The 27,981-nt window shown below is 42.3% G+C and overlaps 1 protein-coding gene across 4 annotated transcripts in view; it reads left to right on the top strand.

The window, feature by feature from the left end:
* The window catches only part of LOC115164661 (homeobox protein cut-like 2), a 125,222-nt gene that overhangs the window by 83,613 nt on the left and 13,628 nt on the right, over positions 1 to 27,981 (top strand). For all 4 annotated transcript variants that reach the window (XM_029717379.1, XM_029717378.1, XM_029717377.1 and 1 more), the window contains exons 5-8: positions 26,328 to 26,468; positions 27,288 to 27,426; positions 27,629 to 27,705; positions 27,788 to 27,854. In XM_029717379.1, coding sequence (XP_029573239.1) covers positions 26,328 to 26,468; positions 27,288 to 27,426; positions 27,629 to 27,705; positions 27,788 to 27,854 — 424 coding nt within the window. The remainder of the gene's footprint in view (positions 1 to 26,327; positions 26,469 to 27,287; positions 27,427 to 27,628; positions 27,706 to 27,787; positions 27,855 to 27,981) is intronic.

Below are 27,981 nucleotides of genomic sequence, written 5' to 3'. Positions count from 1 at the left end.
ACCACCGCTAACTAACTAGCCATTTCACATCGGTTACACTCACCCCCCCTTTGACCTCCTCCTTTTCCGCAGCAACCAATGATCCGGGTCAACAGCATCAATGTAACAGTGTAGGTTCCGTCCCTCTCTTCGCCCCAACCCGGGCTCGAACCAGGGACCCTTGCACACATCAACAACTGACACCCCACGAAGCATCGTTACCCATCGCGCCACAAAAGCCGCAGCCCTTGCGACGCAAGGGGAAACCCTACTTCAAGTCTCAGAGCGAGTGACGTCACCGATTGAAATGCTACTAGCGCGCACCACCGCTAACTAACTAGCCATTTCACATGGGTTACACCTAGAAGGCCAACATCTTGGAGTCACCTCTTCACTGTTGATGTTGAGACTGGTGTTTTGCGACTACTATTTAATGAAGCTGCCAGTTGAGGACTTGTGAGGCGTCTGTTTCTCAAACTAGACACTCTAATGTACTTGACCTCTTGCTCAGTTGTGCACCGGGGCTTCCCAATCCTCTTTCTATTCTGGTTAGAGACAGTTTGCGCTGTTCTGTGAAGGGAGTAGTACACAGCATTGTACGAGATCTTCAGTTTCTTGGCAATTTCTTGCATGGAATAGCCTTCATTTCTCAGAACAAGAATAGACTGACGAGTTTCAGAAGAAAGGTATTTGTTTCTGGCCATTTTGAGCCTGTAATCAAACCCACAAATGCTGATGCTCCAGATACTCAACTGGTCTGAAGAAGGCCACTTTTATTGCTTCTTTAATCAGAACAACAGTTTTCAACTGTGCTAACATAATTGCAAAAGTGTTTTCAAATGATCAATTAGCCTTTTAAAATGATAAACTTGGATTAGCTAACACAACGTGCCATTGGAACACAGGAGTGATGGTTGCTGATAATAGGCCTTTGTACGCCTATGTAGATATTCCATTTAAAAAATCAGCTGTTTCCAGCTACAATAGTCATTTACAACATTAACAAAGTCTACACTGTATTTCTGATCAATTTTGATGTTATTTTAATGGGCAAAAAAAGTGCTTTTCTTTCAAAAACAAGGACATTTCTAAGTGACCCCAAACTTTTGAACGGTAGCATATGTTTAAACGGTTTCTCATGCTTGGAGTCTTCACAGATTTGGCAAAAATCGTGTGACATAAAACACTACCTTTCTTTCTTACATTTATGATACTGCTTGTCATTGTACCATATACTAAGCATTTAACAATTTAATTACACATTGAACTTGATCCTGTAAAATTCCTGGATATTGCTGTTGTACTTTTTCTTTTTTGTATGGAGATTTCGGAATTGTACTGTACCTCTTAACATTTCGTGTCTCGCTATCTTAAGGTGTGAAAACAGTTGCCATGGGCACAATTCCAAAATAATTATGTGGTTGCAAAATCGAATACTTCTAACAGAAAGAGTAACTTTTTAACATGACTAATAAAACTAAAATATATACTGTCATTAACGGGGTTCTTCAATAATCGTGCATAATAGTTGTTTCATGCACCTTTATGTTTATCTCGAAGATTGACAGAACATTTTGGTTTCTATGTTGTTAGAGCAGTCAAGATAATTAGCCTATGTCATGGACAACATTAAGTCAAGATTCCTGAGGTTAGATAACGGTCTGTGTACGTTTTGATCATTTGCTTTCCAAGTTAAAGCGGAGCAATCGGGAACATGAAAACGGTTTATTTAATTTTTTATAGAAATATAAAAAAATAGCTTGTTTTTTTTCTTCCGTTTTTGCTATAAAACCCCAAAACGACTTGATATTTCAACTTTCACATGTGGACGGGGTTAAATTTGGAATGCCTGTCATTGGTCAAGTGCACAGCCAACACTTCATGTCCTTTCACTTCATGTCCTTTCAAAGTAGGAGTTCACCCTTCTATCTCTATTCTATGAATCTATTAAAGTAGCGGTGTGTGGGTAAAATCACTGGGGAAGCAAAGCCAGGCAAAAATGTGTTGTAATAATTGTGTTGCTTGCTGTATAACCTATTAGTTCATATGCTCTGACACCGTGATATATAAGCCTAAGGCCGAGACAATAAGAAGACACAGTGGCAGAATACATTCAAAACACACCTTTTCTTCATCATAAAACAAGAGTGCATCATCCACAAAACATACCGCATGTACCAAACAGTTACATGACCTACAGCATGATCAAGCAAGTTCATGTCTCTGACATTTTGGACTATTAAACAACTATTGATTTAGAACCACAGAGAGTTACCGCCAGTCGCAAAGAAAACAGGCGCTGCCTCCACTATTCCAGCACCGTTTCAACTTCAACATTTCAACATCATCAAATCACCTTTGCTTAGTCTAATACAGTGACAACTAAAATATATCATAAACGATTTAGTCCAATCAACATAAGCTAAATATGATGTGGCAGTCCATGGTATCCGAATGATTTCTGTGTGCGTGCATGCAAGTAGAAAAAACCTGAGTCGCCCTACTTGTAGAGAAACACCAATGCCATCCTCCTCTTTCATGTTGCCTAAATGGTTTATGACTGTCATACAGTACAAGCTTTTAGATTTTATTGTCCTAGGCTACCTGGCTAAAATACTTGCTCACTAGCCTAACTTCCTTTCATGGGCAACAATGTGCCAGGCCAGCTAGTTAACATTAACCTACTACATCTAGCTACATGTTGAACTTCCATCCTCTCGCGCCTCCCGAGTGCATTGCCGTGCTAGAAGCATCACTACAGACCCGGGTGCCCATGCTGTGTCGCAGCCGGCCGCGACCGGGAGACCCATGCGGCGACGCACAATTGGCCCAGCATCGTCTGGGTTAATTGTGCGTCGCCGCATGGGTCTCCCGGTTGCGGCCGGCTGTGACACAGCCTGGGAACCCGGGTCTGTAGTGATGCTTCTAGCACGGCAATGCACTCGGGAGGCGCGCCGGGATGTCCTTGTGGCGGCCCGGGCGCATGCATGCTGACTTCGGTCGCCAGTTGTACGGTGTTTCCTCCGACACATTGGTGCGACTGGCTAGGTTAAGGGTCGTAGCTAGGTTAAGGGTCGTGTTTCGGAGGCTGCATGGCTCTCAACCTTCGCCTCTCCGAGTCGGTACGGGAGTTGCAGCAATGGACAAGACTGTAACTACCAATTTGGATATCATGAAAAAGGGGTAAAAAGTACAAAAAATAAATAAGAAAAGAAGGTCCATCCTTTTCAGTCCAGGGGCACAATGTCTGATCAAAATCACCGTTATAATCATTAGTCAGTATGGAGAATTAAATCACCGTTATAATCATTAGTCAGTATGGAGAATTAAATCACCGTTATAATCATTAGTCAGTATGGAGAATTAAATCACCGTTATAATCAGTCAGTGTGGAGAATTAAATCACCGTTATAATCATTAGTCAGTATGGATAATTAAATCATTGTTATAATCATTAGTCAGTATGGAGAATTAAATCACCGTTTTAATCATTAGTCAGTATGGAGAATTAAATCACCGTTATAATCATTAGTCAGTATGGAGAATTAAATCATCGTTATAATCATTAGTCAGTATGGAGAATTAAATCACCGTTATAATCATTAGTCAGCATGGAGAATTAAATCACCGATATAATCATTAGTCAGCATGGAGAATTAAATCATCGTTATAATCATTAGTCAGTATGGAGAATTAAATCACCGTTATAATCATTAGCCAGTAAGGAGAATTAAATCACCGTTATAATCAGTCAGTGTGGAGAATTAAATCACCGTTATAATCATTAGTCAGTATGGAGAATTAAATCACCGTTATAATCAGTCAGTGTGGATAATTAAATCATCGTTATAATCATTAGTCAGTATGGAGAATTAAATCACCGTTATAATCATTAGTCAGTATGGAGAATTAAATCACGTTATAATCATTAGTCAGTATGGAGAATTAAATCACCGTTATAATCAGTCAGTGTGGAGAATTAAATCATCATTATAATCATTAGTCAGTATGGATAATTAAATCACCGTTATAATCAGTCAGCATGGAGAATTAAATCATCGTTATAATCATTAGCCAGTATGGAGAATTAAATCACCGTTAGAATCAGTCAGTGTGGAGAATTAAATCATCGTTATAATCATTAGCCAGTATGGAGAATTAAATCACCGTTAGAATCAGTCAGTATGGAGAATTAAATCACCGTTATAATCATTAGTCAGTATGGAGAATTAAATCATCGTTATAATCATTAGTCAGTATGGAGAATTAAATCACCGTTATAATAATTAGTCGGTATGGAGAATTAAATCACCGTTATAATCATTAGTCAGTATGGATAATTAAATCACCGTTATAATCATTAGTCAGCATGGAGAATTAAATCACCGTTATAATCATTAGTCAGTATGGATAATTAAATCACCGTTATTGTCACGGTTGTCTTCGTCTTCTGACGATAGTGCGAAATCGTCATCGGAAAAGGTAGACCAATACGCAGCAGGTACGTGTATGCTCATTTTGACTTTTATTTAACTATCAAAAGAACACTCCAAAACAACAAAACACGAAAACGAACGAACAACAAACAGTCTGGCAAAGCCTAGGGCTGAACACAGAACAATCACCCACAAATCACAAACACAAACACACCCTTATATATGGGACTCTCAATCAAAGGCAGATAGACAACACCTGCCTTCAACTGAGAGTCCCAACCCCAATTAACCAAACATAGACATACATTCACTAGACTCCCCATAGAAATACCTAAACATAAACCAACACCCGGAATTACTAAAACACCCTTTTAACAAAACACACCACCCTGAACCACATAAAACAAATACCCTCTGTCACGCCCTGACCAAACTACAAAACAATTAACCTTATATACTGGCCAGGACGTGACAGTTATAATCATTAGTCAGTATGGAGAATTAAATCACCGTTATAATCATTAGTCAGTATGGAGAATTAAATCATCGTTATAATCATTAGTCAGTATGGATAATTAAATCACCGTTATAATCAGTCAGCATGGAGAATTAAATCACCGTTATAATCATTAGTCAGTATGGAGAATTAAATCATCGTTATAATCATTAGTCAGTATGGAGAATTAAATCACCGTTATAATCATTAGTCAGTATGGAGAATTAAATCACCGTTATAATCATTAGTCAGTATGGAGAATTAAATCATCGTTATAATCATTAGTCAGTATGGAGAATTAAATCACCGTTATAATCATTAGTCAGTATGGAGAATTAAATCATCGTTATAATCATTAGTCAGTATGGAGAATTAAATCACCGTTATAATCATTAGTCAGTATGGAGAATTAAATCACCGTTATAATCATTAGTCAGTATGGAGAATTAAATCATCGTTATAATCATTAGTCAGTATGGAGAATTAAATCACCGTTATAATCATTAGTCAGTATGGATAATTAAATCATCGTTATAATCATTAGCCAGTATGGAGAATTAAGTAAAACTACAAGTCCAAATCCCTATCTCCATCCATGGCTAAGTTAGGAAATGCACGATTTTAGCTAGCCACCGGAGGACAATGACACAACGAGATGTGTTGTGATGGGATTGGTTTGAAGCCAAATCCAAACTAACTTCCTTTGACACTTTTTTTTGGTGTGCCAGGACCATTCACAGCTGAGCTCACTCAGTTGGCTATTATTTTATTAAACAAATGATCAAGGGGAGACCAAATGCTCGCTGGCTTCCCTTGCATTCAATGCTACGTGCAACAACAATGTCATACTCTTTTTGACCAGACAGAATCTGATAGATGGGCTACACATACTGAGACAGAGGGGCGCTGTTTCATTCGCTCGGATGCTTTCTCCGGTGAGATACTGTACATTCAGCCTCTTGCGAATTCAACAAAATTTATGAAACACAGAGAGACGAAAGAGACATTTTTTTGGGGAAGCCTGGCTTCCCTTGGCATCCATGAATACACACCACTGATCTATTATCTATTAATTAATTGATTAATAGCTGCCCATACCGTGCCACAATGACAAGATTAAGTATGATTTCTCAAATGTTTGCATAAGATTTAGTGTGTATTGACTTATTAATAAACTGTAAATGGTTTGCTGACTGATATATCCTAGCTACCTACACTACCGGTCAAAAGTTTTAGAACACCTACTCATTCAAGGGTTTTTCTTTATTTTTAGCATTCATGGTGAAGCTGGTTAAGAGAATGCCAAGAGAGTGCAAAGCTGTCATCAAGGCAAAGGGTGGCTACTTGAAGAATCTCAAATATAAAATATATTTTGATTTGTTTACCACTTTTTTGGTCCATATGTGTTATTTCATAGTTTTGATGTCTTCACTATTATTCTACAATGTAGAAAATAGTAAAAATAAAGAAAAACCCTTGATTGAGTAAGTGTTCTAAAACTTTTGACCTGTTAGTGTAACTAACCATTGGCAGTCTTATTCAATGATGCCATATAGCCAAAATAACAGTCTCTTACTAGACTAGAGATATGCTCCTAGCTATTTGTTAGCCAGGGATTGTGTGTCTAACTAGCTGGAAGGAAGCAAAGGTGTGAATAGTAGACATGTAAATATATAATTTCACTGTTTACAGCAGCTGTGAAGCTACCCAGACCTGTCTGATCAGCCTGGTAGGGTGCCCTGAGTGTGTCCAGCTTACACCTGTGCTAATCTGTGTGTATAACAATGGAATGAAACATCCAACCCGTGCCTAAAGTGCCGTGCTGTAGGTCCACCACACACCCAAAGGGTTGTGGGGTCCTGTCCAGAAACAACCCCTAGACACTTGTGGAGATCTGAGACGATTGGACAGGTGTAAGCAATACTGCCAAAATTTCACCAAACCTATCAGAGGGTTAGGTGGAGCTCTCACCATGTCATCATCCATCAATCCTTCTCAGGTCTCCACAAGTGACTAGACTCTGGGCAATAAAAATAATTTATTTCATTTGTAAAGCGCTTTTCATTATACATGAATTAACTCAAAGTGCATGAAATATATTTTTATTTTTAAAAGCCCAACAGTGAACAGTCTTGTCAGGAAGGGAGTTCCATAGGTGTGGTACATGGCAGGAAAAGGTACGGTTCCCCATTGTTCGGAGCCGGGTCCTGGGTGCATTAAGCAGTTTGGCATGGCTTGATCGTAGGGTGCGTGGAGGTTCATAGGGAAAGAGTAGATCTGGCAGGTAGGCAGGTCCAATGCCATTTAGGGCTTTGTAGACCAGGAGGAGAATTTTAAAGTCAATTCTTTGAGGAACAGGTAGCCAATGGAGGTCAGCAAGGATGGGGGGGAAGTGGACAGACTTTTTTGTTTGTGTCAGAAACCTTGCAGCACTGTTTTGAGCTGTAATTTGAGTTTGCAGGCAGGCCCCCCAAGTGCTGCATTCCCATAATCAATTCTGGAGAAAACGAATGCATGGATAAGGTTTTCTGTGTCAGAAGTGGTAAGAGAGGGTCTTAGGCGGGAGATGTTCTTCATGTGAAAGAATTCTGTACATTTGTGATTAATGTGGGCATTGAAGGAGAGGTGCACAGAATATCAAACCCAGGTTGGTGATGACTGAGGAGAGATGGCAGGGCGGATGCTGCAGGAGTTGGTGATGACTGAGGAGAGATGGCAGGGCGGATGCTGCAGGAGTTGGTGATGACTGAGGAGAGATGGCAGGGCGGATGCTGCAGGAGTTGGTGATGACTGAGGAGAGATGGCAGGGCGGATGCTGCAGGAGTTGGTGATGACTGAGGAGTGATGGCAGGGCGGATGCTGCAGGAGTTGGTGATGACTGAGGAGAGATGGCAGGGCGGATGCTGCAGGAGTTGGTAATGACTGAGGAGAGATGGCAGGGCGGATGCTGCAGGAGTTGGTGATGACTGAGGAGAGATGGCAGGGCGGATGCTGCAGGAGTTGGTGATCTGCTGGGAGGTGCCTATCAGCATTGCCTCGGTCTTGCTGCTGTTGAGTTGGAGGAAGTTGTTCTGCATCCAAGACTTAACCTCTTCCAGACAGTTGGACAAAGTTGACAGAGCAGATGTTGAGGGGGCTAAGGGTTGTTTCTGGACAGGACATGGGTATTATGGTAGCCCGGTCTGGCACTGTCTAAAAATGTTACTTTTTTCACACACACACACACACACACACACACACACACACACACACACACACACACACACACACACACAATGCTTGAAGAGTTTACCGATTGTAATGATTTCATTATTGGTTATTATTATTGTCAAGGATTTTGCTTTGTTCCTCTGCCGATCGATGTTTTGGGGACAACCCGCCATCATTTTTTACTTGATTCTACATGCAGTGCGCACTCAGTTCACAAGTTACTTTGAGGTGCTAAGTACTCTCGACCAACAAACGCTATTGGTGTATCTGAGCCTTAACAGTATTTGAATGTGTGTGTGCAAGTGTTAAACTTCAAGAACATTGATAAGAGGGAGTAGGCCTACTTAAACATTGGGAGCATTAATAGCTGTATGTTACAGTAACTTGTTGTGTTATGGACATAATGCCATTAAAAACATTCTGATACAGATTATTTTGTGTTTCTTTCCCTTACAATCAAAACATGCCTATATTTTAATGACCTGCTTTTTTAATGGAAAATTGTTTATTTAGGACCAAATTTGAACAAATGAAAAAATTGCGATTAAACGCGATTAACTAATGCCATTAACTTGATTTAAATATTTTTATTGTTTGACAGCCCTAGTTAAAATACAAAGTGAATGTTTTCTTGCCATAGATATCCAAGATATATAAATATCCTGTAATATCATAAGACAGCCTGTAGCTCTTATCTATGTTTTAGAGTCGGTGCTCTCTGTGGTTCCCAAGACTGTGTGGGGCCACTTCAAAACCTGAGTGCTGGTCCTTGAGAGTTGCATTGCTGAGGAGAGCCGATCCTTGTGGGGATAGGCTGGTGATTGGAGAGGGCCAATTAAAAGCCAACTGTAGCTTGTCTTAGTGTGGAGCGCAGGCCTGATGTGGCCAGCAGGGGAAGTGAGAGAGAGAGGGAGAGAAAGAGGGGGAGAAAGACTGTTTATTCTGTTGTTGTTTGGTGCCGAGGCAAACTATACAGTATTGCTCTTTGTTGCAGGAGACGAGAGGAAAACACAGTCCAATCTCCAGCTAGATCAGAGGAACACTCATGGAAAGAGTAGAGAATTCTGTTTACAGATTTAATGAATACAAGATAAAAGTGGGTGTCAGAGAAATAGCGACTTACTTTTAAAGGTCTCCATTTTTCATTGAAGTCTCCTGCTTGATATTGCACCACACACTTTGAATTTAGTTATTTTCTTGATAAGAAATGGATGTCTTTTAAGATGTATTCAGTTTGATTTCCTGACCTACACTTGCACGTATCAAGGGCTTAATGGAGGACCCAGGATGGTTTTAGGGGCTATATTTTGTCCTAAACACATTTTCTATCAAGAGCAGACTGAACCAGCAGTGGTATTGTAAGGCAACGAGGACAACACAGACATTGACAAGAAAGTGTACTCATAAACCATGTGGCGGTTAAACTGTATCAGAACCCTTGTAGCTAGGATAAGGATGGAATTTAACATTTACTTTTACTTTCACGCACTCGCGCGCACACACACACACGCATGCATACTCACTTTCTAATCAGTTCCTATTTTCTGTTCATTTGACCAATGTGATGTAATTTGTAAACATATATGACATTGAAGTGGACATCCATTCCCAACAATCATTTCTCTTTGATTGTCCGGGTTGGGGGTTGAGCCTTGCCTAAAGGAGTGGGCCTCTCTGGCTACATCAGGTGTCCTTGGATTAGCAAATCCAGACACTCATCTCCATCTGATTTTACCTGGACCTGCATTAGCATCTAGGTGACTTTCCCTCATCGGAGTCTCTAGTCTTAGCTCTCATACTGTGTGTCACTGCAGGTGTGTGCATGGATGATTTCTCCTGGGCTTACTACACAGAAGGAGTTAATATTGGAGTTATTTTTTTGCAGTAAAAGCAAAAACTCAGCCAGCTGAGGTGCTGATTATTATTTGCCGTCTAATCCCATAATGCTATACCAATAATTGTCGTTAACTGCTAATTGCTAAAAGTCTCAATCTGTTAATTATTATCCTTCAGATATTCTTTACCTCTTATCTGATTCCAAACAGGAGTCACAACAACGAGTAGGGTATTTGTGTATCGGCCCCCTCACAGAATATGCCATCTGTGACTGTGAGGTGGGCCTGCGGTATCCAACGCCTGTTTATCATTGTGCATCTCACTGGCCTGTCCAAGGTCACCCCCTCTTCCCAGAATGGATTGCTCCAGGTACACCAGAGGACAGTCAGTTGGCTGTCGTTCCCACTTTATCTCCCTCCTAAACACAACAATGTGCTGCTTTCTCACCAGTCTCCAAACAAATGCTCCAGCTCATGTATTTTTAATATTCTGACAGACACAATTATTCTTTACACGCCGTGCTCGTTAATCTTAATGCCGTTATTACTATTCATTGCCAGGCATTTTTTTCTCTCTCACTCCTCTTATTTCAATTGAAAGGATCCTTGCATGCTGGTCGGTCTGCTGACACTCAAAGGCCATTGGTCCAATGAGAACAGCCGACAGCAGAGTTAATGAATGCAGAAGGAGAGCCAGGGAGGGGGAGAGGACAAGGGCAGCAACTCAATATGTGACCTGTTGTATCCAGTTAGCAGTGAAGTTTGGTGTCAGGTATCAGTTATCCACAATAACGATGAACATGTTATGATGCTGTTTTCAATTTCACAATGCATATGAATGTTATAGACAGAGGAAATGCTATACACTGTGTGTGTCACCTCTCTCTCTCTCTCTCTCTCTCTCTCTCTCTCTCTCTCTCTCTCCCATGCACACACACACACACACACACACTCACGGGCAGACATACAGACACTAACATACACATCACTCTGCTCTTTCGGCTGATGTCAAAAGAAATCCTCTATACTAATGGCTAATTATTCATATTTTGTTATGATTTGGCTTTTGTTTTCACTGTAAAGTCAGCAAGTGTATCAATTCCTAGCTGCTAAATAAGATAGCTATCATTATATTTGATGTGTCTGGACTCAGCTTCACTTGTGTATTTTTGATATTTATGCTGTGTTCACATATATTTTAGAGGCTACTTATACAGGAAATTGGTATAAAACCCATATAAACTGTATTTCTGATAATATAAAAATATTTTAGGTTGACAATAATTATGATACAATACAATTTTTGATATAGAGTATCACATGCCTTTGTTTTATTTCCCTACATAAGTAAAATGAGGATAATGGCTCTATTGTCTTTCATTCCAATTAGACTGGTTTGGATTTCTCCCTGAACAATATGGCTGCCATTTTTACCTCATTCTGAGTTTATGGCATAGCCCCTCTAGTAATTTAATAAGATCTCTGTGGTCCTCCCTCCATCCAGATACTGTGAGGGGGAAAAAAGTATTTGATCCCCTGCTGATTTTGTACGTTTGCCCACTGACAAAGAAATGATCAGTCTATAATTTTAATGGTAGGTTTATTTGAACAGTGAGAGACAGAATAACAAACAAAAAAAATCCAGAAAAACGCATGTCAAAAATGTTATAAAATGATTTGCATTTTAATGAGGGAAATAAGTATTTGACCCCTCTGCAAAACATGACTTAGTACTTGGTGGCAAAACCCTTGTTGGCAATCACAGAGGTCAGACCTTTCTTGTAGTTGGCCACCAGGTTTTCACACATCTCAGGAGGGATTTTGTCCTACTCCTTTTTGCAGATCTTCTCCAAGTCATTAAGGTTTCGAGGCTGACGTTTGGCAACTCGAACCTTCAGCTCCCTCCACAGATATTCTATGGGATTAAGGTCTGGAGACTGGCTAGGCCACTCCAGGACCTTAATGTGCTTCTTCTTGAGCCACTCCTTTGTTGCCTTGGCCGTGTGTTTTGGGTCATTGTCATGCTGGAATACCCATCCACGACCCATTTTCAATGCCCTGGCTGAGGGAAGGAGGTTCTCACCCAAGATTTGACGGTACATGGCCCCGTCCATCGTCCCTTTGATGCGGTGAAGTTGTCCTGTCCCTTAGCAGAAAAACACCCCCAAAGCATAATGTTTCCACCTCCATGTTTGACGGTGGGGATGGTGTTCTTGGGGTCATAGGCAGCATTCCTCCTCCTCCAAACACGGCGAGTTGAGTTGATGCCAAAGAGCTCCATTTTGGTCTCATCTGACCACAATACTTTCACCCAGTTGTCCTCTGAATCATTCAGATGTTCATTGGCAAACTTCAGACGGGCATGTATATGTGCTTTCTTGAGAAGGGAGACCTTGCGGGCGCTGCAGGATTTCAGTCCTTCACGGCGTAGTGTGTTACCAATTGTTTTCTTGGTGACTATGGTCCCAGCTGCCTTGAGATCATTGACAAGATCCTCCCATGTAGATCTGGGCTGATTCCTCACCGTTCTCATGATCATTGCAACTCCACGAGGTGAGATCTTGCATGGAGCCCCAGGCCAAGAGAGATTGACAGTTCTTTTGTGTTTCTTCCATTTGCGAATAATCGCACCAACTGTTGTCACCTTCTCACCAAGCTGCTTGGCGATGGTCTTGTAGCCCATTCCAGCCTTGTGTAGGTCTGCAATCTTGTCCCTGACATCCTTGGAGAGCTCTTTGGTCTTGGCCATGGTGGAGAGTTTGGAATCTGATTGATTCATTGATTGCTTCTGTGGACAGGTGTCTTTTATACAGGTAACAAGCTGAGATTAGGAGCACTCCCTTTAAGAGTGTGCTGCTAATCTCAGCTCGTTACCTGTATAAAAAAGACACCTGGCAGCCAGAAATCTTTCTGATTGAGAGGGGGTCAAATACTTATTTCCCTCATTAAAATGCAAATCAATTTCTAACTTTTTTGACATGCGTTTTTCTGGATTTTTTTCTTGTTATTCTGTCTCTCACTGTTCAAATAAACCTACCATTAAAATTATAGACTGATCATTTCTTTGTCAGTGGGCAAACGTACAAAATCAGCAGGGGATCAAATACTTTTTTCCCTTACTGTAGGATATGAACACATCATGAAGTTAGCTAGCTTTAGTGGTACCACCCAGAGTGGTGCAGAGTGGTGTTGTTTCCTGTGACAAAGAAATACATGTAGCACGACAATGTGACTGTGGCAACCTGGACCGGTATCATGAACAGTTCTACAGAGCATGCTCTATGAGGCAACTCCAATACATCCTAGGCATTTTATGGGGAACAGTATATTTTTTTGTATATGGTCTGAGCAATGAGAACACCTTAAAGGTTATACAAGTAAAACAACTATTATTGGGTCTCCAAGCCCAACTGTCACACACCAGAATCATAATAGAGGTAGAGATACTCTCAAAGATCGGCTATGAAAAAGTCAACTGACACTTACTCTTGTGTTACTGACTTGTTGCACCCTCGACAACTACTATGATTATTATTATTTGACCATGCTGGTCATTTATGAACATTTGAACATCTTGGCCATGTGCTGTTATAATCTCCACCCGGCACAGCCAGAAGAGGACTGGCCACCCCTCATAGCCTGGTTCCTATCTAGGTTTCTTCCTAGGTTTTGGCCTTTCTAGGGAGTTTTTCCTAGCCACCATGCTTCTACACCTGCATTGCTTGCTGTTTGGGGTTTTAGGCTGGGTTTCTGTACAGCACTTTGAGATATCAGCTGATGTAAGAAGGGCTATATAAATACATTTGATTTGATTTGATAATGTCATGCATTTTAAGACACATCAGGCCTGGAAAAATACTTGTATACAATGCTTCGTTGTTTCTATTTTCACCTCCATACCTTTTGATCAGTGTAAATAAACTAGTTCTCCATCACAGAATGTGAAAAACAGTGACAGTTTCCATGACTGCATTGGCTCTCCAGAGCTACACCTCTCTCCTGGTCTTTCCTGGTCTCTCCTCATCTCTCCTGGTCTCTCCTCATCTCTCCTGGTATCTCCTGGTCTCTCCTCGTCTCTTCTTATCTCCCCTCATCTCTCCTGGTCTCTCCTGGTCTCTCCTCATCTCTCCTGGTCTCTCCTGGTATCTCCTGGTCTCTCCTCGTCTCTCCTGGTCTCTCCTGGTATCTCCTGGTCTCTCCTCATCTCTCCTGGTCTCTCCTGGTATCTCCTGGTCTCTCCTCGTCTCTTCTTATCTCCCCTCATCTCTCCTGGTCTCTCCTGATCTCCCGTCATCTCTCCTGGTCTCTCCTGATCTCTCCTCATCTCTATCCCTCACTCTCCCCCCTGTGTGAGTGTCTCTGACTCTGAGACGGCATTTGAACCTTGCTGTTTTTACCTGTCACTGTGAGAAGAGGAGCTGGCCTTGTCGCCAGGAGCGTAGCCCTGAGACTGGCGCTTCAGGTGTTTGCTCTGCCTCCCCTCTCTTTACTCACACTCCTCCCTCAGGATCACCCATCCCCCTCTCACTCGCTCTGCCTCCATCTCTCCTGAATAACACAGTAGCTTTCATCTGAGCAGGGAGCTCACTTACTGTGTGTGAAGAGGTGCTGATCTGAATGCACTCGTATGTTTGTGTGTGTGTGCGCGCCTGCGTTTGTTTGTGTGTTTTATGTTTGTTGGGCCCTTGGCAGGGCTGAGATCTGCATCAGCTGAAACGTTGGGCCAACAGTGCTTGCTAGTGGTGACAAAATACTACTGCATGGTACAGGTTCAAGGACCAGGTACAACTACTGTATACACACAATTCCATCATTGCACAGTGAACATTCATGTATTGAAGTCTCCTTGGCCTGCGAGATTGTAAGTGCAGTACATATTGAAGTCCGTTAGTTATTTCTTTTGGCTCCAAGGTTGTAAGAACAGAGCGTTATTGACTTGTGTTGACCCTATTCTATTAAAATAGTATTACTTTCCCCTTGTATCTCTCTATATACATTGGCAGACACCTGAGAGAGAGAGGCTTATGGATGCCTGTAAGGTATTGAAGGGATTTTTATAATAAGTGTGCTGCTGAGTACATTCCATAGAAGATGAGGGAACTCAGAGAGCTATGTGTGTGTGCCATGTTTGTGGCGGTATCGAAAATGAAAGCTCCTTTGGGCGGGACGAGATTATGCACAAGTGATTAATAAGAGCAGTAATAAACAAAGGCCCAGGAGATGTTTGAGGTGCTTAATAATCCATTATGTTCATAAAAGAGCTGGGCCTCTCCAATGGATCCCCGTGGAGCAGAGAACCCAGAGGGACCGGCAGAGTGTGTGCTCAGAACAGAGAGGAAGTGTGTGTGTGTGGAGAGGGAGATATACTTTTGGTAATGTAGTGTATGTGGACACCTGCTCGTCAAACATCTCATTCCAAAATCATTAATTAATATGGGTTTGGTCCCCCCTTTGCTGCTAAAACAGCCTCCACTCTTCTGGGAAGGCTTTCCACTAGATGTTGGAACATTAATGTGGGGACTTGCTTCCATTCAGCCACAAGAGCATTAGTGAGGTCGGGCACTGATGTTGGGCGATTAGGCCTGGCTCGCAGTCGGCGTTCCAATTCATCCCAAAGGTGTTTGATGCGGTTGAGATCAGGGCTTTGTACAGGTCAGTCAAGTTCTTCCACACTGATATCGACAAACCATTTCTGTATAGACCTAGCTTTGTGCACGGGGGCATTGTCATGTTGAAACAGGAAAGGGCCTTCCCCAAACTGTTGCCACAAAGTTGAAAGCACAGAATCATCTATAATGTCATTGTATGCTGTAGCGTTAAGATTTCCCTTCACTGAAACTAAGGGGCCTAACCCGAACCATGAAAAACAGCTCCAGTCCATTATTCCTCCTCCACCAAACTTTACAGTTGACACTATGCTTTCAGACAGGTAGGGTTCAATGGCGGCGAGCTGTACACCACCCCAGCCAACGCTTGGTATTGCACATGGTGATCTTAGGCTTTTGTTGTGGCTGCTCGGCCATGGAAACCCATTTCATGAAGCTCCCGACAAACAGTTATTGTGCTGACGTTGCTTCCAGAGGCATTTTGGAACTCGGTAATGAGTGTTGCTTCAGCACTCGGCTGTCCCGTTTTGTGAGGTTTTGTGGCCTACCACTTCATGGCTGAACCATTGTTGCTCCTAGACGTTTCTACTTCACAATAACAGCACTTGCAGTTGACCGGGGCAGCTCTAGCAGGGCAGAAATTTGACGAACTGACTTGTTGGGAAGGTGGCATCCTATGACAGTGCCATGTTGAAAGTCACTGAGCTGTTCATTAAGGCCATTCTACTGCCAATGTTTGTCTATGGAGATTGCATGGCTGTGTGCTTGATTTTATACACCTGTCAGCAATGGGTGTGGCTGAAATAGCCGAATCCACTAATTTGAAGGGGTGTCCACATACTGCTGTATATATAGTGTACCCGTTCGGTAGATCTGTATACAAAATGAACCCAGTCAAAGAAGAGAGCAGCAGGGGTACTCTGAGGGACCAGGGTGTAGCTCTGAAAGATGGGCAGTAATTTGGGGGAGAGTTAAAGAATGCTGATAATGAAAGCGAACAGGGCTACTAATTGAAGTTGCTAATATGCAGTGCTGGATATTCCTTTAAGAGCAATTCTCTAACCATTAATCTTTACTATAAAAGGAATATTGAATACTTGAATGGAATTTGTCCACGTACTTTTGTATATATAGTCTATATAATGGTAAGACTGACACTCAAGCTCTGAAGTCTACATGACTTCAGTTGTTCACTAAACAGTTATTGCTTATTGGTTTTGTAACGAAGAAAGAAAACATGAATGCTTACTCTATCAATTAAAGTGGTGGAGTTAGTTTTTTGTTTATGTATATTTCTAAGAGTGTCTTTTGACATTGTTGTAGAGACATTAGTTATTGATGTAATGCTGTCTATGTCCTTCAGTCTGCCAGACAAAGGCATGTGTGGAACACATACAGCAGAGCATGTTAAAGAGTGTCTCTTTCAGCTTGTCTGTCAGTGAAAGACTCTTCTTTCACCATTACTCTATCTTTCTTTCTCTTTCTCGCTCTCTTTCTGTTTCTTTATCTATCACTCTTTCACTCTCTTCTTCACATCAAAACATCAAGGGACAAACGTTTGTTCTGCTCTCTGAATATCAGGTATGTATTATTGAAAAGACAGCACAGAAACCTACTGATTTTACTGTAGTATTAGGATTTTTTTATTTTTTCATAGGTTGTCAAAGTTAATATTTTGTTAAATGGTTTTATTGTAGCTACAAAAATCAATAGAATCTAGGTTGAAACCAGGATAGACATTAAATAATTGTACCTTGTGAGTGCAAGTGACTGTGCAGTTGTTAAAAGAATAGATGACTTTGTAAAGACTATTAGACTTTAGTCAATAAAAGTGTCCCCACACGGCTGCTTTGGATGGAGACTCCCCTACTCTGTAAGTATAATTCTTTGTTATTTTTTAGTTTAATTTTAAAAAAGCTAACCTTTTTCAAAGGTAGCCATTTTGATGATGCACTTTGTCTTTGAAGGTTGAACTAAGGACTAACAGTTCAGTCAACCTAGTTTCGGTCCATGACAACACACTCTTCATGTACAGTGTTACGGTTTGTTGCAACAGCAGAAAAGGATGTTTTTGGACCTTGAAGACCACTTGGAGAAAAAAACAAAACAAAAACAAGACTGTTTTGAATGAAAATAAAAAAAACCTTGAAGCACAGCCTTATAAATTAATTTGTTCGTGTTGTATGATGGGAACACAGCTGGCCTCATTAACACACGCACAACACATAATTATAGAGTTTTTTTCCTCTCTCCAGCCAGCCAGCGCTTGGCTAATGGGCTTGCTGGGTTAATTATGTCAGAACGTAATTACACAGGGCCCAGGGAGACGTAGTGGTGCACCCCGCTGAGCCCACACTGCCTAATGATGGTGTATCGCTGACAGGGCCAAGACGGACCGCCCCAACACACCTGCTTGTCTTGGCTCACGCCACCCTCGTCCACTCCCACGCACCACCACCGCCCACCTAGACACACATTTGGGACCTGTCTGTCCCACCAGACACAGTTTCTATGTGGACGAAAACACAGTGGGCCTTGGCCAAGCCTGTTCTATATCCAACTCCATAGGAACAACCATAGGAGTTAGCTATCCAGCACAAACAGATCTGTGGTGACCAGGCTAGCCCTGGCCTGTCAAGGAGCAGCACCCAGCACCCAGAGAGCTTCCCCCTGCTGAGGGATGAGCAATAGCAGAGTAATACCAGACCAGTGGCTGCTAGGAACCAGCCAGGGAAGCCCTTTATCTCATCTGTAACGCTGATGCAAACTCCGCTCACAGTGTAAACAATGTAGATGATGAGACCATACACACATAGATTCTATGATAGCTTACACAATAACACCAAACCAGGTAGAACTTTTTAAACAACTGTGGTGAAGTACAAATGATGCCAGGATCCTGAATGCCAACTTGTCTTTGCTGGTATACTGCGAGGACAGCAGGCGTGTGTGTGTCCGGAATGACCTCTGAACCACCGCCTCCTCATAACATTCTGTTCATCCCCACCTTCTCCCAGTCACTGTGATTCATGTGGTAATGAACCATGTTTCACTGAAGAATATGATGTATTAATGTGCTATGATTTATGACCCTCAATGAGGTGCTGTTATGCTATCTGTTATCATGACCTCAGGGCAGATGTCCAATCAGCCATAATTAAGATAAGGGCTGAATTACAAAATTAACTGTATTTGCATAGATAACGATATGACTGACTTCTGTACATAATGGTGGGTCGGCCATGGTTCGCTTCATGATTGGGATGAAGTAATTCTAGGTATAATGGCAGGATAGTGTACAATTCCATTCAATTATTTAATATTCCCTTTTTAGTAAAGATTTACGGTTAGAGATTTGATTTTAAAGGAATATCCAGCACTGCATATTAGCAACTTCAATTACTAGCCCTGTTCTCTTTCATTATCAGCATTCTTTAACTCTCCCCCAAATTATTGCCCATCTTTCAGAGCTACACCCTGGTCCCTCAGAGTACCCCTGCTGCTCTCTTCTTTGACTGGGTTCATTTTGTATACAGATCTACCGAACGGGTACACTATATATACAGCAGTATGTGGACACCACTTCAAATTAGTGGATTCGGCTATTTCAGCCACACCCGTTGCTGACAGGTGTATAAAATCAAGCACACAGCCATGCAATCTCCATAAACAAACATTGGCAGTAGAATGGCCTTAATGAAGAGCTCAGTGACTTTCAATAAGGCACCGTCATAGGATGCCACCTTTCCAACAAGTCAGTTTGTCAAATTTCTGCCCTGCTAGATCTGCCCCGGTCAACTGTAAGTGCTGTTATTGTGAAGTGGAAACGTCTAGGAGCAACAATGGTTCAGCCCCGAAGTGGTAGGCCACACAAGCTCACAGAACAGTACCGCCGAGTGCAGAAGCACCTAAAAATCGTCTGTCCTCAATTGCAACACTCATTACCAAGTTCCATACTGCATCTGCAAGCGACATCCGAGAGTAGAGTGTTACTTTATTAATCCCAACTTGGGAAATTGTTTTATCACAGCATGCATCATCAATGACCTACAATGACCAACACATGAAGAAAATAAGTTAAAAAAAACACTTTAAGACACAAAGGCACATGCACCAACCATAGTATCCCTAAAAGAATAGTCTGATTCAAGTGCTGTTTTCTATCCTACTCTGGAGGGAAACAGGCAACAAAAAATACATTTTATAGAAAGACCTCATAAAACAGTTCATCAATTATACTCCTTTAGGACTGTCTGACTAAAAAAAATCTTGGTCCACCGAAAGTGGTCTGTTCTTTCTACCAATGGATTGGTCGACATTTTTTAAGTGTATTTTTCAATATATGTGTTTTAATAAAATCATCTATATGCATTGAGCTTGTCTAATACTTAAAGTTTACGGTTTGATGAAATAAGACATGCCTCACGAGGGCGCCAGAGATCTAGATAACCAGAAGAAAAAAACCTTAGCTGACCCAACTATTCTCCTCCTGCTGGCTTTCGCAGATTCTGCCATCACTCTCCTGAAGTTAATAGGCTACATGAGGAGTCAGCAACCTTTCTCATGTTGAATGCCAATGTATCTTACCATTTCTACCGATCTGCGTGCCAGTCATGGTTTTCATATGTACATTTTCGTGAAACAGTTTCAGTTAAATAGCCTACATAAAGCCAACAAATGAAAACATTGCAGCCTGCAGGTAGAAAACATCCTGATGAAAATGAATATCCTATAAATCACATTGGCTGCACATGTCCTGTCTGCAACGAACTTGCAACATTGTATAAAATATTCTGGGCCCTCAGTTACTCCGCAGTGAGCTCCGGACAGACACAGCTGTAGGCTATTTTCAAGCGATAAGAAGCACTGCTTGATGTGGGGAGGAGCTCACCGGAGTTGAGTATTGGCACCTCAAATGTTCTACTGCTTGAGCTTCTGTTTCTCTCATAGAATATTAGCTCAAAAGTATTGTGGTGCTCTTGCACCTAATTATAAACAGTACCAGCACCCAAAATGAGTACCGGAACCTATTTCAGTTCCTGTCAAGCGCTGATAAGAAGTAATCAGGTAGACCTATTTTATGACGTTTCCACTGGATCAGAGCATGATCTTTTCTGCTTTCACGCTGAGTGGTTATCGAAAGGGAGAGCTGGAAAGATTTTGCAGGTAGCCTATAGGCTACTTCTATGCGTGCGCGTCCCTACTCAACATTGACAGGAGAGCACCAAACTAACTAAATTGACAAAACTTGTAAATGGAATGAAATAAAACAAAACTTGTTTCTCACAAATGTACCATAGGTTGTGCACTCTGCAAACAATGTGTCCACTCAGACAATGAGAACGGAAAGACTGGAATAATATTGAATGCATTAAAGTCATTACCGTGACCAATGTAACAAACATTGTAGATTAGAAATTAACGGTATATGTAATGGTGAATTAATATACACTAACAATCAAACGCGAACAATTTGGCGATAGAGAAGTGCATAGTCAATCCGACGTCTGCATTGGCCATGCAGATTTACGGTGATATGCAGAAGTCAGGGCATTCCCTTCTTGCGCATCACGGAGCAGTGCAGAGCTGTTGTCAAGGAAGTGCGTTTGTGTTTATACAGGATGTGCCGCGCCCACCTACCGTCAACCAATCATGTCAATGCGGAGCAATACAGAGCTCTCCGCATTGTTGCAACATTTGGGAGGGGCATGGTGATGTGGTACAGAGCTCGGTTTGGCCTCTGGAGGTTCCAGGATTGCGTCACAACATCTATTTACATGGAGCCTCCAACCATATTTTCGGTTCAAGCATAAATTGGCTTTTAGTTTAGGCCTCCGCAATGTATTAGTTCACTGAGATGGGCGCATATATGTATATACTACCACTTGGACATTTCCTTGTTTTTGAAAGAAAAGCTCATTTTGTCTATTAAAATAACATCAAATTGATCAGAAATACAGTGTAGCCATTGTTAATGTTGTAAATGACTATTGTAGCTTGAAACAGCAGATTGTTTATGGAATATCTACATAGGCGTACAGAGGCTCATTATCAGCAACCATCACTCCTGTGTTCCAATGGCACGTTGTGTTAGCTAATCCAAGTGTCAGGAAACTGAAGATCTCGTACAATGCTGTGTACTACTCCCTTCACAGAACAGCGCAAACTGGCTCTAACCAGAATAGAAAGAGGAGTGGGAGGTCCCGGTGTACAACTGAGCAAGAGGACAAGTACAGTAGAGTGTCTAGTTTGAGAAACAGACGCCTCACAAGTCCTCAACTGGCAGCTTCATTAAATAGTACTTCATTAAAACACCAGTCTCAACGTCAACAGTGAAGAGGCAACTACGGGATGCTGGCCTTTTAGGCAGAGTTGCAAAGCAAAAGCCATATCTCAGACTGACCAATGAAAATAAAATATTAAGATGGGCAAAAGAACACAGACACTGGACAGAGGAACTCTGCCTAGAAGGCCAGCATCCTGGAGTCGCCTCTTCACTGTCGACATTGTTTTAGTCGAGCAGTAATGTGTGTGTGTGTGTGTGTGTGTGTGTGTGTGTGTGTGTGTGTGTGTGTGTGTGTGTGTGTGTGTGTGTGTATATATATTACTGCTCGACTAAAACCATCTCGGTTGACCAACAGCCTATTGACCGACCAGTCGACTAATTGGGGTCAGCCCTACACTCATTAAAATGCCTCATCACTGTGGGTAAAAATGACCGTCTAAACCTCTGTGGTTTAGACAGGATGAACCTGCTACTGAAGCTGCTCCTGTGTTGCATTTGAGTGCTGTGGATTGGTCAGCACAATAATTGTTAACCGGGAGTTTCATGAAATGGGTTTCCATGGCTGAGCAGCCACACACAAGCCTAAGAGTGGTGTAAAGCTCGCCACCATTGGACTCTGGATCAGTGGAAATGCGTTCTCTGGAGTGATGAATCACATTTCACCATCTGGCAGTCCGACAGACGAATCTGGGTTTGGTGGATGTCAGGAGTACGCTACCTGCATAGTGCCAACTAAAGTTTGGTGGAGGAGGAATAATGGTCTGGGACTGTTTTTCATGGTTCGGGTTAGGCCCCTTAGTTCTAGTGAAGGGAAATCTTAATGCTACAGCCTACAATTACATTCTTGACAATTCTGTGCTTCCAATTTGTGGCAACAGTTTGGTGAAGGCCCTTTCTTGTTTCAGCATGACAACGCCTCCGTGCACAAAGCAAGGTCCATACAGAAATGGTTTGTCGAGATCAGTGTGGAAGAACTTTACTGGCCTACAGAGCCCTGACCTCAACGCCATTGAACACCTTTGGGATGAATTGGAAGGCTGACTGCGAGCCAGGCTTAATCGCCCAACATCAGTACCCGACCTCACTAATGCTGTTTTAGCTGAATGGAAGCAAGTCCCCCTCAGCAATGTTCCAACTTCTAGTGGAAAGCCTTCCCAGAAGAGTGGAGGCTGTTATAGCAGCAAAGGGGGGACCAACTCCATATTAATGGCCATGATTTTGTAATGAGATGTTCGACGAGCAGGTGTCCGCATACCTTTCGTCGTGTAGTTTATCTACCTTCACTTTAAATTTGATTTAGCCACTGATTGATAATCCCTGCTTGTCCACGTGTGAGAGATCCCTTACGTAATCTCTGCGCTTTGATCATGGAAGGTTAAAAGGATATATGGAAAAGAGTGATAAAGGGATTTCTGTGACAGTGGGTCGATGTGAATAGCACTGTTTTAAGTCATCCTGTTTGTCTAAGAAGAGCTCTTCTCTTCAGTGTGATGTCCCATGTGACTGATGCAATATCTCCAGTGTTGGTGTAACAGTGAACACAGACACACAGGAGGCTCATTTGACTGTAAACGGTCCTGGGAAAAAATGGTTCAATCAGTTATCTCTGACCAAGTGTTTCTGATGAAACTTCAGATATGTCAAGTGGCTGTGGAAGTCTTTCAACAAATTGCTTATTTAAACTTGTGCGTCTCTGATAAGGGTTTGTACGTGTGACTGTTGTGTTTCTGTGGCCTGTTTCGACTTGGCTGTCTTGTCTCAGTGGTGTCTGTTGAAGTGTAAACGTCTGTGGTTAGGCTCTCTGAACAGTCAGTTCTGTCTGTGCCCATGCTATAAAAGGATATGATTGTGATCCACACAGCAGCAGAAAGACGAACGGATGAAAGCTGCGGGAGAAAAGTTTGTGCAGCAAAGCAGCGATTTTTCCCTCCTCTTTTGGAGTTTTAAAGGGCTGGTGTGTGTCTCTACATCCTTCCTTCCTCCTTGTCAGACAGCTCCCCTGAGCCCCTCTCTCTGTGCTTTGGCACTAGAAGTCACCTCCTTTGGTGTGCGGCAGGCAGGTACACAACAGGAGCAGCTCTCTCTCTCAGAGCTGTTGAACTTTTCGGGAGGGGAAGAAAGGGAAGGGAAGATTAAAAACAGCCCTGTGATGTGGAGTGCCGAGTCTCCTCCTGAGAATTCCTGGCATAATAATTTAAATGATCAAATGATACAGAGGAGACTTGTTAGCAGAGAAACAGCCTCCTAGTTGGCCCCATGGGCCCAGCGCTGCTGCACATGCATTGCAAAGCAGCTCCTCTGTTGTGCTAAAGAATCCAGCTTCTTTTTTTTTCTGTTCTTTTCAGGAGCAGACTTTTTCCACACTTTGTTTAGGTGTATACTCGGGACTAAAGTGCGTGTCATATTCTACTGCAATCTATGCGGTTTACTTTTTAATGAATTTATACATTTAGGTGATGCTCTCCATTGAATTTGATCTCAGTAGTTTAGTCTATTCATGTCATTAGGCCCAGCCTGTGAGATTTTCAAAGGCATCTCATTTGAGTGAATTCCAGAGACACTCTTGGGAACAATTTCTCAGTGGGATTCTGTCTCCTACTGTTGATACTGCTGTGAAGGAGCGCATATGATGTACTGTCCTGTACTGTCTCATGCAGGATTTGGGATAGTAGGCTATTTTAAAAGTTACATTTTAAAGATCCTGACATCAGTTGTATAATAGGATAAGTATTTTGACAGCAGCAACAGGATAATTGTGATATCTCATTATATTTGATCAAATAGACTGCAATGAAATTAGCTTGACTGAAGTGTTGAACTTTATACTTTACCGTTTTTACATTATGTTCAGATGTACAGTGCATTCGGAAAGTATTCAGACCCCTTCCACATTTTGTTATGTTACAGCCTCATTCTAAAATATATATATATTTTTTAATTCCTCATCAATCTACACACAATACCCCATAATGACAAAGCGAAAACAAATCAAAATAAATAAAATCAAAATAATAATACCTTATTTCATAAGTATTCAGACCATCTGCTATGAGACTAGAAAATGAACTCTGGTGCATCCTGTTGCTATTGATCATCCTTGAGATGTTTCTACAACTTGATTGGAGTCCACTGGTGGTAAATTCAATTGACTGGACATAATTTGGAAAGGCACACACCTGTCTATATAAGGTCCCACAATTGACAGCGCATGTCAGAGCAAAACCCAAGCCATGAGGTCGAAGGAATTGTCTTTAGAGTGCCGAAACAGGATTGTGTTGAGGCACAGATCTGGGGAAGGGTACCAAAAAATGTCTGCAGCATTGAAGGTCCCCAAGAACACAGTGGCCTCCATCATTGTTAAATGGAAGAAGTTTGGAACCACCAAGACTCTTCCTAGAGCTGGCCAAACTGAGCAATCGGGGGAGAAGGGCCTTGCACAGGGAGGTGACCAAGAACCCAATGGTCACTCTGACAAAGTTCCAGAGTTCCTCTGTGGAGATGGGGAAACCTTCCAGTAGGACAACCATCTCTGCAGCACTCCACCAATCAGGCCTTTGTGGTAGTGGCCAGACAGAAGCCACTCCTCAGTAAAAGGCACATGACAGCCCGCTTGGAGTTTGCCAAAAGGCACCTAAAGACTCTCAGACCATGAGAATCAAGATTCTTTGGCCTGAATAAATCAAATCAAAGTTTATTTGTCACGTGCGCCGAATACAACCTTACAGTGAAATGCTTACTTACAGGCTCTAACCAATAGTGCAAAAAAGTTATTAGGTGAACAATAGGTAAGTAATGAAATAAAACAACAGTAAAAAGACAGGCAATATACAGTAGCGAGGCCTCATACAGACACCGGTTAGTCAGGCTGATTGAGGTGGTATGTACATGAATGTATAGTTAAAGTGACTATGCATATATGATAAACAGAGAGTAGCAGCAGCAAAAAAGAGGGGTTGGGGGGCACACAATGCAAATAGTCCGGGTAGCCATTTGATTACCTGTTCAGGAGTCTTATGGCTTGGGGGTAAAAACTGTTGAGAAGCCTTTTTGTCCTAGACTTGGCACTCCGGTACCGCTTGCCATGCGGTAGTAGAGAGAACAGTCTGTGGCTGGGGTCTTTGACAATATTTAGGGCCTTCCTCTGACACTGCCTGTTGTAGATGTCCTGGATGGCAGGCAGCTTAGTTCCAGTGATGTACTGGGCCGTACGCACTACCCTCTGTAGTGTCTTGCGGTCAGAGGCAGAGAAATTGCTGTACCAGGCAGTGATGCAACCAGTCAGGATGCTCTAAACAACAGCATTATTTTAGAATACGTTTGTAACTTAACAAAATGCGGAAAAAGTAAATGTGTCTGAATACTTTCCGAATGCAATGTGCAAGCTCTTCAATTCTCTTTATTTGTGAGAGGCTGTTTTGTGTGGAATGGTTCATAGAAAAATAGCAAATTCCTCTCCATCTCGTGTGTTTCTTCTCTCAGACCCAGCTCCTGTGCTGGAGGCCACACACACCCTGGAGGAGAGGCTGCAGCAGCTGCAGTGTTCAGCCCCAGACAGTGAGGTTCTGGTCAGGGAGGTCAGCAGGCACTGGAGGAGACACCTGGAGTGCCTTAACAAGCCAGGTCAGTGCCATGGCCACAGCACTCACCCCAGAATGGGCCCAGGCCCAGCTCACTGCTGCTTGTTTGTTCAAAGTATTTTGTTGTAAAGTATTTATTTTTCAGAGAAAAACATCTAAGAAAGTATTTTTGTTGTGCAAAAACACACTATAAGCCACACAAGCAGGGGTTGGAACAGAAATTATTTTCCAATTGTTTCGTTCTGAACAGATTTATTTTTTGTTGTTTCGTTCCACTGTTCGCCGACGTCTTACCTTTTTGTCGTTAATAAATCCAATGTGAAGCGTAATAACTATAGTATCCTTAACTAGCATTGAAAAAGTGAATCCATTCTTCTCTTATTAAAAATCTCTCTCCCTAATTTCTGAATCACGCTTGTAACGTCAGTAGGCTACGGTAGACAATACTTTGGCGGGGCAGGTAGCCTACACACACACTGGCAAAGATTTTCAGCTGACAGGCAGACGCTGGAATAAGTTTCTGAGTGACAGAGTGAGGGATTTGCATAGGTGCTTTGTTGCGTATTATTTGTTGTGACTGGGAAAAAAATCACATGTTTGTAAAAAAGAACGCTATTAACCTGTTCCCATGCTTTTAAAATAACGGTTCTGTTCCGGAACAGTATCATCACTTTTGTTCCTCATTCTGTTCCTTGAAAAATGTCGTTATTTTCCGGTTTTCTGTTCTGTTTCCTGAACCGTTTCCAACCCAAGCGCACTAGGATGTCTCTGTTCCATGCACTCTCTCTGTGGCCCCTCACTTCAGATGACTACAGCGCTCATCTGTACTCCTCTCCCTCTCCTATCCTTCTCTTCTCCACAGAGGACGGCCCAGCAGCAGCATCAGGAGCTGGGGAGGCATCGAGCTGGACCGCCTGTGTGATGACTCCCAACAGCAAACAGGCCTTCAGAGCCACAGGCTCACCTCAGCAGAACCACCAGATCCAGAGTCAGACAGAGGGGTGAGAAACACAGGCCTGGTCCTCGCCTCCTTCACACCCCTGTGAACATGATATGATGTGTATAATAAAGACAAAAATTAGAACAGCCCTCATCAGTCATACTGTACAATGAAAATAGACCTGGATGTAAACAGAATGCAATGCTGTATTCCTGAGAGTCTATGAACGTTTGGTCATCTTAGACATTGTGTCTTCCTCATAGGGAGGCCGAAGACACAGATAGCACCCTGGCCGACAGACTGGGTGAGGCCGAGGAGAGGATCAAAGTGCTGCATTCATGTGAGTATTTTTGTCCGATGGTCCTTTCTGGACACTGTGGCGAAAGGACATCATGACTAATGGCCTTCCTTTATCTTTCTAGCTCTGAGCACAGCCCAGACAGACCTGCTGGACCTGCGGTGTAAATACGACCAGGAGAAGGCCAACAAGTAAGAGCCCGCTTGTCTCTCCACTCTGTCTATGTCCATACTGTCCTCTCTGCTGCTTCTCTAACATGTCCATTGCAATCCTTCACTCTTCTCATGGTCTCTCCTTATACACTACTGCATGTCCCTA

The sequence above is a fragment of the Salmo trutta genome, chromosome 27 (assembly GCF_901001165.1).
Source record: "Salmo trutta chromosome 27, fSalTru1.1, whole genome shotgun sequence".
NCBI classification, from domain to species: Eukaryota; Metazoa; Chordata; class Actinopteri; order Salmoniformes; family Salmonidae; genus Salmo; species Salmo trutta.
The sequence above is the reverse complement of the archived record's forward strand: the minus strand, read 5'-3'. Positions and strand labels throughout refer to the sequence as shown.